This window comes from Solanum pennellii, chromosome 10, assembly GCF_001406875.1.
Source record: "Solanum pennellii chromosome 10, SPENNV200".
Taxonomy (NCBI): Eukaryota; Viridiplantae; Streptophyta; class Magnoliopsida; order Solanales; family Solanaceae; genus Solanum; species Solanum pennellii.
The window spans coordinates 81,184,579-81,197,058 of NC_028646.1; the positions used below are offsets into that span (position 1 = coordinate 81,184,579).

A 12,480-nucleotide genomic window follows, 5' to 3' on the forward strand; every position below is an offset into this window, starting at 1 on the left:
TGTGAAAATAGCCACTGAACATTTTATATTGAAAGATTTCAATGGAAAATAGTGGTTTTTTAATCGTGATTATGCAATCAGAGTCCTTATAGACTAGAACTGCTACAAAGAGGTAACACAAAGAAAATGAAAAAACAATGTACATTAGAGTTTGCAATGGTAGTTCAAACCAATATCTAGGTGCATTCACCACTATATAGAAGTGGAAATGGTGAAGTAGAAAAGGAAACATAACTAGTACTATTTTCATCTCCATTAGACAAACATGTAAATGAACTTGACTTGATCATAATACTAGTCGATGCTAAAGAATTCCAACGTTCACTTTCATCGAATTCAAATCCTTCAAGATCATCAGAACCTTGTGTTGATGGAGCCTCAGGCATCCCAATTTCACCTTCCAAGTATCGTACAACTTGCCTAATGCTTGGTCGCGCCAATGGCTTGTTATTTGAGCACATAAGTCCCAATTTTAACACCATCAAAACTTCAATCTCATTGTATTCGCCTTTCAATCTATAGTCCACAATGTCAAGTATATTACCTTCTCTCCATTTATCCCACACCAAATCCACGAGTACAAACTCCTCGGGTCCTGCTTTGTGTTCAATTGGCCTACGTCCACAAACCACCTCGAGTAACAAAGCACCAAATGCAAACACATCAGTCTTTGTAGTGGCTCGTCCTGTTCTTGGTAATTCTGGTGCAAGGTACCCTAATGTACCTACAACTTTAGTCGTGGACGGATTAGAACCATGCTCATACAATCTAGCAAGTCCAAAATCCCCTAACTTACCATTTAATTCACCATCTAGTAACACATTACTAGCCTTAATATCACGATGTACCACGACTTGTTCATAGCCTTCATGTAAGTAGTGTAAACCAGAAGCAACCCCTTTGATAATCTTGAACCTTTGTTCCCATTTCAACACCATTTTTGGCTCATCAAACAAGAAGTTATCCAAACTTCCATTAGGCATAAACTCATACACAAGCAACAAATCACCGCGTCGTCTACACCATCCTAACAATTGAACCAAATTCCTATGACGAAGTCTTCCAATGCTCGCAATCTCAGACACAAATTCCCTCAACCCTTGTTTAGATTCATGAGAAATTCGTTTCACAGCGATTTCTCCTTTTGAATTTCTCAAAACACCCTTGTAAACTTTCCCAAATCCACCTCGCCCGAGTAGTTCACTCTCCTTAAAACCTCTAGTACCTTTCTTGAGTTCATCATACGAATATCTATGAGGACCAATCTCAACCTCCCACGGCTCAATCACGTCAGCATTCTTGAATCTCCGGATTATATAAAAAGCAATCAAGATTGAACATAACGCGAACACAAACACAATAATCGAGATGATGATAATTAGTCCTGTGTGGCTCTTCTTAGGTCCAGGAAGTGATGGTAATGAATCCAAGTCAAGTAACTTTGCTTCTCCATTTATCTTAAAACTCCAGCCCAAAATGTAATGTGAACTAGCAAGCAAACCAGTAGAAGCAGAGAACCCAACATACATATTTTCTTTAAAAATTGAAGAGACATCAAATTTATAAGATAACAGAGGAATTTTTGGTTTCAAAGAATTAGGTGAAAGAGTTACATTAACTAACTTCGTAACAGAATCATATTCTATCCAAACAAGAATGACTTTTCCACTCTTAAGATTCAAATCTTGTTTCGAATTTTGATCGTTAATAAAATATCCAGCTGCAGCTGATTTATTTGACTCTAAGCTGTTAATATTAATACCAACATGGTTATCATCAATATCACCAAACTCAAAATCACGTACTGTGTCGAATTCAACAGCAAAAATATGGTTAGAGAAGTTACCAATATCACTAGCATTGAGCAGACCTAAGTACTGACTCGGAAGAGCGGTACTAAAGTCCTTTGATGGAGAAATTGTGAACGCTAGGCCATGGCCCCCGAGTTTTGGATACTCGGGGACTATGGCCAACGCGAAACACGTTGAGAAAGAGAAGGTAGAGGCATTACTAGTAGTAGGCTTGAAGTGGAAAGGTGAAGAGTAAAAAGCATGTCCCATTAGTCTACTTGTGTCATTTGTTAATTGAATAAACCCATTTTGGCTTATTTTTGCTACTCCACTTAAGGTTATGTTCTTATTTGGCTGATTAAATTTTGTGAAAATGAATTCATCAAGTTGAGATGAAGCAAGAATTGACAAGGAAATGGTAAAGCAGAGTAATGTGAGAAAATTGAACATTTTAAAGCAAGATATATAGAAGCAGAAGTGATGTGAATTATTCAAGAATCGAAGTTGATTTGCGTTATAGAAAAATAACACACAAGAATTTTTTTTTTCAAGATTTGGTGATGGGTAGTGAGATTTTTTGAGCACATGGAGTTGAGAGAAAAGTCAAGAGAAAAAAAGAAGATGACATTTGTTGTTACAGAAGCATTATGTTCTTTTTATTTATAGAAAGTAGTATATAGTATAGTAGTAGTTTGTTATGACATCTGATTCAATGATCCACTAGTTCATTATCACTCCAGTTGACTGAAAAGAGAAAGACTTATGTCCTGCTTCGTTGATGGGATAAAGAATAATAATTTTAAAATAAAATATGAATAACAATTTCAAAGCTAAATACGAGATTTGTTGTATTTTGTATTTGGTTGGTAGGCAAAAATATGGGACGCGTAAATTCTTGGATGACTTTGATGAAAAATCTATTTAGTAAAACATATAAAATGAAAATTAACGTTTGTTTTGAGTTAAACTCAATCCAAATTAAACTCTATCTGCTTAGTGAATTAAGCAAAGGAAATTCTCTACAGACCAATAATTATCTGCCTCGAATGTTTACTATACTTAAAAGTGATTTAATTGAGTTAAGAAGGCATATAAACTAATCAATATAAAGGAACATGTTAAAATAAATTTATGCAAATATATGTCAAATAATATTATTTATGGACAAAATATACAATCTATAGAATATTCTGTTGTTTCTTTTTTCCTAATTTAAATCCTAACCAAATCAAACTACAAAACCAACTAAGAAGGGAAACTAAACGCTTCTTTTGAGTTATAAACTCAATATAAATTACACTAAGAACAAAATAGCCTCTATAAATATTTTGCTCCAAACTCAAAGAACACAATTATTAATTTCTTGATCAAAAAATTTCTTGCGAAAACAATGTGTGCTTATAGACAAACTCATCGTTCTAATCACACACGCATTCATTCTTCATTCAATTATCGCAATCATCAACAACAACAACGTTATAATCAGCATAATCATCAACAACAACAACGTTATAATCAGCGTAATCAACAAAGACATCAACAACAACGAGGCTATAATCCGCGCCCTGATTATCAGCCTTCTAGACGACATAATCACAATGTTCATAATAATCCACACGAAAATTATCAGTCCTCTGCTGAACCTGAATACTCTCCAGGTATACCATCAATTAGTCCGTACTCACAAATTGATGATGTATTTGAATCTGAATACTCTCCAGGTATACCATCAATTAGTCCGTACTCACAAATTGATGATGTATTTGGGACTCTACCAATTGAGTTCAATCGGATTAGTGGAGAATTGTTTCATGATGTCCACAACTTGTTTCATCGATTAAATAGTGAGTTTCTTGCTCTATATGATGATGATGATGATGATGATGATGGTGGTGATGGTGGTGATGGTGGTGGTGTGTTGAAGTATTTGAAAACAAGAACTCATCATGTTGTTGCTAAAGATGAAATCGATACCAAAGTAGCTGAGGTAGAATCAAATATTTGTTCTATATGCCTATCTGTATACGAAAACGAAGAGAATATTGGAGCGTTGCAATGTGGACACGAATATCATACAGATTGCATCAAACCATGGCTGTTAAAGAAGAATGATTGTCCGCTGTGTAGAGGTTCAGTTTTGTAAACATACATATTAAGACTCAAGTAGACGTAGTATAGATATTTCCCCCTGTTATTTGGAAACATGATAAGAAACAAATTATTTACACAAATAAATATAGTTGAAATTTAGCTTATCCTGTTTCGTCATATTGTCTTTGGAATAGTTGTTCAGTAAATGATCATCTTTTTATTTCATAAAATGCACAAGTATCCCTAATCTATGTCCGAGATTCATCTATGCCCGAAATTTCAGAGACACGCTTATACTATATTAAGATCCTATTATCCCTAAATTTATTTTATAAGTAATTTTCTACCCATTTTCGGCCTACATGGCACTAACTTGGAAAAAAAATCAAGTGTGAGCCCACAAGTGTCACGTAGACCGAAAAGGGATGGAAAATTATTAATAAAATAAATTCAGGGTAATAAATCCGAAAAGGGATAGAAAATTATTAATAAAATAAGTTTAGGAATAATAAGACCTTAATATAGTATAAGTGTGTCTCTGAGATTTCAGGCATAGATTAAGGGATACTTTTGCATTATCCTTTTCATTTATAATATATGAACTTTAGAAGTCTATAGTCCCTTTTCTTGTTTGATATTGTGTCGGGAGGGCAGGTGAAGTCTTAAAACGTTATATTCTTTTGTTATATATATATATATATATATTGCAAATTGTAATATATGAAATTTATTAGATCATGATATCATAAGCTCTTTTCAACAAATTAAATAAAATATATTTGTAGAGATCTCACGTAAGTATGAAAAAATCAAGGATGTATTGATAAAAAATAATGTTGAGTCACAAACTCTTTATATAGAAAAAGAGTTTTATTCTAGTTATATTAGGAATCTTACTACAACACAATTATTTACGTAATATTGTATTACAAATCAAATACATTATTCTAGTCGAGCTCCTACTCTTCAAGCTTCCTTCAACAGCTCCTACGTCTTGAAGCTTCCTTCAACAATATTTTCTCTAAGACAAATTATAATTGTCATTAAAAATTATTTGAGCATTAAATTAAATCACACTAGGAATCGAACTAAAAATCTATTATGTAAAACATATTAATGAAAATTAACGTTTGTTTTGTGTTAAACTCAATCCACATTAAACTCTATCTCCTCAGTGAATTAAGCAAAAGCAAATTCTCTATAGATCAATAATTATCTGCCTCGAATATTTACGTCAAATTATATAAATTTGACTATACTTAAAAAGTGATTTAGTTGAGTTAAGAAGGCATATAAACTAATCAATAAACCCTAAATTAATTTATGCAAATATATATCAAACATTATTTATGGGCTAAATATATAATCTATAGAATATTCTCTTGTTTCCTTTTCCTAATTTAAATCCTAACCAAATCAAACTACAAAACAAACTAAGAAGGGAAACTAAACGCTTCTTTTGAGTTATAAATCCAATTTAAATTACACTAAGAACAAAATAGCCTCTATAAATATTCTGCTCCAAACTCAAAAAACACAATTATTAATTTCTCGATAAAAAAATTTCTTGCTCAAACTCTGTTAAAGAAAACAATGTGTGCTTATAGACAAACTCATCGTTCTAATCACACACGTATTCATTCTTCATTCAATTATCGCAATCATCAACAACAACAACGTTATAATCAGCGTAATCAACAAAGTCATCAACAACGAGGCTATAATCAGCGTAATCAACAAATTCATCAACAACGAGGCTATCATCCACGCCCTGATTATCAGCCCTCTAGACGACATAATCACAATTTTCATACTAATCCACGCGAAAATTATCAGTCCTCTGCTGAACCTGAATACTCTGCAGGTATACCATCAATTAGTCCGTACTCACACATTGATGATGTATTTGGGACTCTACCAATTGAGTTCAATCGGATTAGTGGAGAAACGTTTCATTATCTCCACTGCTTGACTCTTCGTTTGGCTCTTCGTTTTATTGATCATTTATTCATTGAGTTTCGTGCTCTGTATGATGATGATGATGATGATGGTGATGTGTTGAAGTATTTGAAAACAAGAACTCATCATGTTGTTGCTAAAGATGAAATCGATACCGAAGTAGCTGAGGTAGAATCAAATATTTGTTCTATATGCCTATCTGTATACGAAAACGAAGAGAATATTGGAGCGTTGCAATGTGGACACGAGTATCATACAGACTGCATCAAACCATGGCTGTTGAAGAAGAATGATTGTCCGCTGTGTAGAGGTTCAGTTTTGTAAACACACAAATTAAGACTCAAGTAGTAAAGATATTTAGACAAATAAATATGGTCGAAATTTAGCTTAATTGGGTTGTCCTGTTTCATCATATTGTCTTTGGAATAATGTTAAGTAAATAATCATCTTTTTATTTCGTTTATAATATATCAACTTTAGAAGTCTATAGTCCTTTTTTTTTTAATGCAATTGCAAGTGTTAAAAAACCATCTAATGTTTTGTGTTAAGAGCTTGTTTGACATTGTGTCAAGAGGTCGATTAAGTGTTTGAATATATACATGTTCATCAATCATCACTATATCCCTTATTAATTAATTGACTTTATCTCATAAGTTTGATTAATTTTCATTAAAAAATTTTATTTTTATTTTATATAATAATTTTTTATTTTATTTATTCTATACTATTATTTATATTTTATTATGTAATTTGTAGATATATATATATATGATATGCTGAATAATCCCAACGTTCCAATTGCTTTCTCAACTTTTTCAGGCTTTCCACTGGTTAGAACTTATAAGGAAGAGAATGGATCATGTAATAGCTGTTACGATATTAAAATAACTGTTTAACAAATACAACAAGTAATTTAAAATAAGTTACGAAGTGTTTAGCAAGTTAAAAAATAACTTAAAATAAATCAAAAATCAAAACTACATCTCCTTTACTTTTTATTTTTTTTGACTTAAAAGTTATTTTAATTTCACTTTTAATTTAAAAACTATTTCTGGGAATGTACTCGTCGAGCATCTAAACTTGTTCTCATTACTTTCTTTTGTTATATCTGTTGAAATATATGAATTTTTTTAAGATCATGATATCGTAAGCTCTTTTTAACAAATTGTATTAAGTTTTAAATACAAAATCATAATTGTCATTAAATTATTTTGACCCCAAATCGATTTAAAATAGGAATCCAACTAAAAACTCTTTTCAACAAATTAAATAAAGGATATTTTCTAAGCCCAAATCGATTCAAATTAGGAATCCAACTAAAATTAGTAAAACTCATTCAAATTAACTCTATTAATACTTTGCTCAAATCCCAACTATATTTGTATCCTTATTTTTTCTGCTCAAACTCAAAAAGAACTAATTTCTTGATCAAAAAGACATTATGAGTAATCATAGAGAAAATCGTTCTTCACGTAAACACACATCTATTATTTCTTCTCCCAATTATCGCAATCGTCAACAACAACGAAGCTATAATCCACGTACTTCACGGGAACACAATTTTGGTGTTCCGTATAATCATGAAGATGATGATCAGGAGGAGGTGAAAGAGGACTATCTGTTGAAGTATTTGAAAATAAGAACTTACTATACTGAAGATGAACTCGATTACGAAGTAGAATCAGAAATTTGTGTTATATGCCAATGTGAATTTGAAGACGAAGAGAGCATTGGAGAACTGCATTGCGGACACAAATATCATACAGATTGCATCAAACAATCGCTGTTGAACAGGAAAGTTTGCCCGATATGCAAAGCAAGAGCTTTGCGTTTTACAGAAACAGTGATTGTTTGATGTGAAAGATAATTTTATTTTGATTTTAGTCCATTTGAGAATTGTTTTTTTTTTCTTCTTTTGTATGAGATGTTGGGAATTAAACACACAACACACACAAATAATCTAGAGAAAAGAGAAACGGAACACAAACGGGACACACAAGAATTTAACGTGGTTCGGTTTCCCTACTCCACGACTGTAACAGGAGGATTTTTATTTCACTTGTGCTACTCTCGAATTACAAATACAAGGATCATATTTATAGGAAAGCCAAATGGTTAACCTAGGGTTTCAGTAATGGGTCGGGCCGGCTCACAAGCCTCCACAAAGCCCAACAATCTCCCACTTGGAGGCTTGAAGAATTTCAACTGTCATCCACTTAGAACACTTGTATGTCTAGTAATCTTTTTCAACTCTCTCCTGCTACAGCGGCCTTCTCATCAGTCAACTGAAAGGCCCGTTGAAGCTCCCCGAAGCTTCAACACATCAGTCACGGCTGAAACTGCCCTTGACTCGTCCTCGGTCCCTACCGGCTCCCACTTGAGACACGAACTGCCGGATCCTAGAACTCCCTGAGAACAAACACTCTCCATACTCAGCAAGATATTTTCTGGAGACGTATCAACAGCTGGAATACTGGTTCTCTTGACCCACTGTCTTCTAGGAGCCTTGGCTGAAGCACGGCCGGTGCTCCCACTGCCACAAACGCCTCTGACTGGTCTTCCTGAACCTTTCCTTGCTCGTTCATCCTGAATCTGACCTGTGGCTCTGGGTTTCTTTCTTGCAAAGACAACCTTCTTCTGCCCACGAGATTCTGTGAACCGGACTTTGTTTTTCTTCTGAACTGGGACGGTCACTCCCTCAGACGGTAATCCGACAATATACAACGATCCTCTTTTTGTTCCACGAGCCATGACAAGATTGCCCCTCACGACCTTCCACTGCCCATTTCCGAACTTCACATGATGTCCCTGTTCATCCAACTGCCTAACAGAAATCAAACTTTTCGTCAAGCTTGGAACAACTCTGACATCCTTCAAGGTCCAGAAACCGACTGGCGTCTTCAGCACCATGTCACCCATGCCCGTAACATCAAGAGCTCTATCGTCTGCAAGCCTTACCTTTCCAAAGTCTCCAATAACCAGATTCTGCAATGCTTCACTGCTGTGGGTAGCGTGAAAAGAAGCACCAGAATCCATGACCCAGGAATCCACATTGCTCTCCGCGCAACAGATAAACAAATCCTCGTTGACGCTGTCTTCTGCAATGTTGACTTGTTTGTCTTTCTGGCATTGATTCCTGAAATGCCCCACCTCCTTGCAGTTCCAACATGTTACACCTGAGCCATCCCGAGCCTTTGACTGACTCCTTCTTCGGTTCCTGCTCCCACTACCTCTGTTATTTCCTCTGCCTCTGACGACGTTTAGCATATCACCTGATGATTCTCCAGAACTCCTTCTTCTGACATCCTCGCCAAGAACGAGATCACGAATCTTCTCAAAGGTGAATCCATTAGGTCCCACTGAACTGGCAACTGCTGTAACCGTTCCGGACCAACTGTCAGGCAATGATGATAACAGTAGTAAAGCTTGAACTTCATCATCGAACTTAATGCCAACTGACAAAAGTCTGGCTAAGATCGAATTCAATGAGTTGATGTGCTCGGTAACTGAACTGCCTTCCTTCATCTTTGTGTTCACCAACTCTCTAATCAGAAAAATTTTGTTTGCTGCAGATGGCTTCTCGTACATGTTAGACAAGGCTTCCAAGATGCCTTTCGCTGTCTTCTCCTTAAGAATGTTGAACGCAACATTCTTGGTCAACGAGAGTCGGATAACTGACATAGCTTTCCGATCCAAAACTGCCCACTCTGCATCAGACAATTTTCCTTGCTTGTCACCCAACACTACGTCCAAATCTTTCTGAACCAGCAAATCTTCAATCTGCATCTTCCACCAACTGAAATCTGTACCATCGAACTTCTCAATTCGGAACTTCCCATCTTCTGCCATCTCAAAGGACTTCGGCAATTCCCTTAACGGCGTCTACAGACAGCGGGCGGCGATTTGGACGATGCTCACGATCTGGACGCTCGCGGCTGGATCTGAGGCTCCTCGACGCGGCGGCCACTGGAACGGCGCGACGGACAGCACACGGACGACGGCTGTTCGCACCCTGCGCGGTTCTCCTAGCCGGCTGCTGCTTGAGGTTACCCACACGGTAACGGCGGCTACTCCTCCCTGCACACAGTTCTTCACACAAGAACCCTAGGTGACAATTTCTCACAGTTTGTGTTACAATGTTGTTGAAACCTCGCTCTGATACCAATTGTTGGGAATTAAACACACAACACACACAAATAATCTAGAGAAAAGAGAAACGGAACACAAACGGGACACACAAGAATTTAACGTGGTTCGGTTTCCCTACTCCACGACTGTAACAGGAGGATTTTATTTCACTTGTGCTACTCTGGAATTACAAATACAAGGATCATATTTATAGGAAAGCCAAATGGTTAACCTAGGGTTTCAGTAATGGGTCGGGCCGGCTCACAAGCCTCCACAAAGCCCAACATGAGAGACACAAGTCTTTAGTATAGAACATTTAACTTGTGTTAGACGTCCAATTTAGGGTTTTAAAAGTTAAAAGATAATTTTAGGATTTTTTTACTAAATTTGCATAGTTACACTCTTAGATTGCGACTCGAACAAGTTGATTTCTCCTGCAACAGAGTTGTTCAAACTCAACTGCAACAAAGGTATAAGAGGCACTCACACATAGTACTACTTTAGTTTGTATATGTATCAATCTTATAACATGAACATTCCCATCAAAGAAATGACAAATATTATCCAAACTTCTAAGTCTTTATCTAAGACAAATTAACAATATACTACTCTCTTCTCCTTGCGCCTCAATTTACGTGACACTCTTTCCTTTTGAATCAGTTTCAAAAAATAACATTTTTTTTATATATTTAATAACAATTTAACTTCAAACTTATCATTTTACACTTAATGAAATAATCTATAACCACAAAAACTTCTATAGTTTATCTAGACCACAAGTTTACAATCAAACACCTCACATAAATTGAGACGCAGGGAGAGATCTCTTTTCTTTTTTTTGTGATCGGGAAATTTGTCCTTGGCCATCGTTTAGGACCAACGCCATCTTTGAAACTTATAATGATGAATTTGCCCTCTATTCTTCTCCATTTAAATATCAGACTTAGTTAACACGACTGACGACTCGAGCCTCTTGCCTAAAGTCACAAAGTCCCTAAACCTTAGGCCCCTATAGGGCAAAAAACAACTCCTATTTTCACTGAATTTCTTTTATACCATCCCATTTGACAGTATATGACCAACATTAATTAAGGTACATAAAATACAAGTGTTCATTTTGTTTCTAGTAGAAAATTGACTAGAATCATTATTGTTTTCTAGCTAGAACAAAGAAAAGAACATAATTTAACTATATTAAACAAATTGGCATGTGCTAAATTATAAAGAAATAAAAATAAAATACCAGTACTTTGTTGGCAGCAGCAACAGTTGACACAGAGCTAGCCATTTTCTTTTAAAAAAAAATATTTTTTTTGACAACTTTGAAAATCAAACAACTGATTGATCACAAGCTCTTAATTATTATTATTTTCGTGTGAAAAATTAGTTGATTGTTAAATAAAATAGTAAGGGAATGAAGAGAATTTATGTAGCACAAGTTTTTTTGTAGTATATGAAAAATTTTACTATTTTTTTGGATTACATAATCATAATAACACATAGACATTAATATATGTTTTTCATGAAAATATTTTCCTTACTATTGGGCTTATTATAAGTGGACTCTGAACAAGTTGTCAACATTGGACATTTTTGTGGAATGGGCTTAAATTATCTGACCAAGAAGGCTTAGAATGGACCTCTAGTTTTAATAGGACTTCTAACATATTTTTCTACTCCGTCAAAAATTATATTCGCTAGCCAAATATATTCAAATCATGTATAAAATTATTATGGAAATATATTATTTATTATTTATCGTTGATTTAGTGGACGGCTATACAGTATAAAAATATTGTTTTAATATGCTCTATTGACCTCCGGTCATTATGGAAAAATTTACAATTTGCAAAACATCATATATTTAAATGTAATTTCTGACAATCAGTAGTTGGCAAAAAACATGAAGAACAAAAAAAATAACAAAAAATTGTAGAACTTAATTAAGTGCCACATGTTTCATTCTCGATTTTCAATGCCTAATAATTTTAAATTAATTTTATTTTCATAAATTTCATAATGTAAAACTAGGTGGTGCATAAAGTCAAATGATGATCTTGAGAGTTTAGGAAGAAAAAAAAAGTCTCATTTAACATTAACTATTCACCTCATTATATACTTTTATTTTAACACGCTACTTATGAAATCATAAATAGGAGAAATAATCTTGCTAATTTATACTTTTTTGGAATATTTTAAAAAAAATAATTTTTAAATAATTATTTATGATAAGATAAACAATTAATAAGTGATGACGAAACTCTCTCACGTTACAGGTGTATGGTCTAATTGTTATAATTACTCTCCGAGCCGAAATGTGGAAGCTAAAAATGACGGTAGATCTAAATCTGCATCATGTGATGCTTCATAGACTAGGTTTTAGCTAATTAATTAGATAATTAGACTTATGATTAGGAGGGGATAAAAAAAAGATAAGAACATGACTAAACAAATCATTTGGATTAGATTATTTTTAATCAAAATGATAATTACTTAATTGTTAGAGTCAAAG

The 12,480-nt window shown here is 34.4% G+C and overlaps 3 protein-coding genes across 3 annotated transcripts; 2 read left to right on the forward strand and 1 right to left on the reverse strand.

Annotated features, from left to right (window-relative positions):
- On the reverse strand, positions 1–2,415 carry LOC107032556 (L-type lectin-domain containing receptor kinase S.4-like). Its single transcript, XM_015234163.2, has one exon. It carries the CDS (start codon positions 2,238–2,240, stop codon positions 177–179), a length of 2,064 nt encoding a protein of 687 aa, XP_015089649.1. The 5' UTR covers positions 2,241–2,415; the 3' UTR covers positions 1–176.
- Positions 2,416–3,180: 765 nt separating this feature from the next.
- Positions 3,181–3,951, forward strand: LOC107001653 (probable E3 ubiquitin-protein ligase RHY1A). The gene is made up of 2 exons (XM_027912207.1): positions 3,181–3,448; positions 3,512–3,951. Exons 1-2 carry the CDS (start codon positions 3,181–3,183, stop codon positions 3,931–3,933), a joined length of 690 nt encoding a protein of 229 aa, XP_027768008.1. The 3' UTR covers positions 3,934–3,951.
- Positions 3,952–5,474: 1,523 nt separating this feature from the next.
- LOC107001654 (E3 ubiquitin-protein ligase RNF6-like) lies at positions 5,475–6,164 on the forward strand. The gene is made up of 2 exons (XM_027912279.1): positions 5,475–5,559; positions 5,599–6,164. Exons 1-2 carry the CDS (start codon positions 5,475–5,477, stop codon positions 6,162–6,164), a joined length of 651 nt encoding a protein of 216 aa, XP_027768080.1.
- Positions 6,165–12,480: the final 6,316 nt, after the last annotated feature.

Coding starts and splice junctions, on each gene's coding strand:
- LOC107001654 (XM_027912279.1), top strand. CDS start 5,475: ATGTGTGCTTATAGACAAACTCATCGTTCTAATCACACACGTATTCAT. Junction 5,560..5,598: donor CAATCATCAACAACAACAAC/GTTATAATCAGC, acceptor ATCAACAACGAG/GCTATAATCAGCGTAATCAA.
- LOC107001653 (XM_027912207.1), top strand. CDS start 3,181: ATGTGTGCTTATAGACAAACTCATCGTTCTAATCACACACGCATTCAT. Junction 3,449..3,511: donor TGAACCTGAATACTCTCCAG/GTATACCATCAA, acceptor AATACTCTCCAG/GTATACCATCAATTAGTCCG.
- LOC107032556 (XM_015234163.2), bottom strand. CDS start 2,240: ATGTTCAATTTTCTCACATTACTCTGCTTTACCATTTCCTTGTCAATT.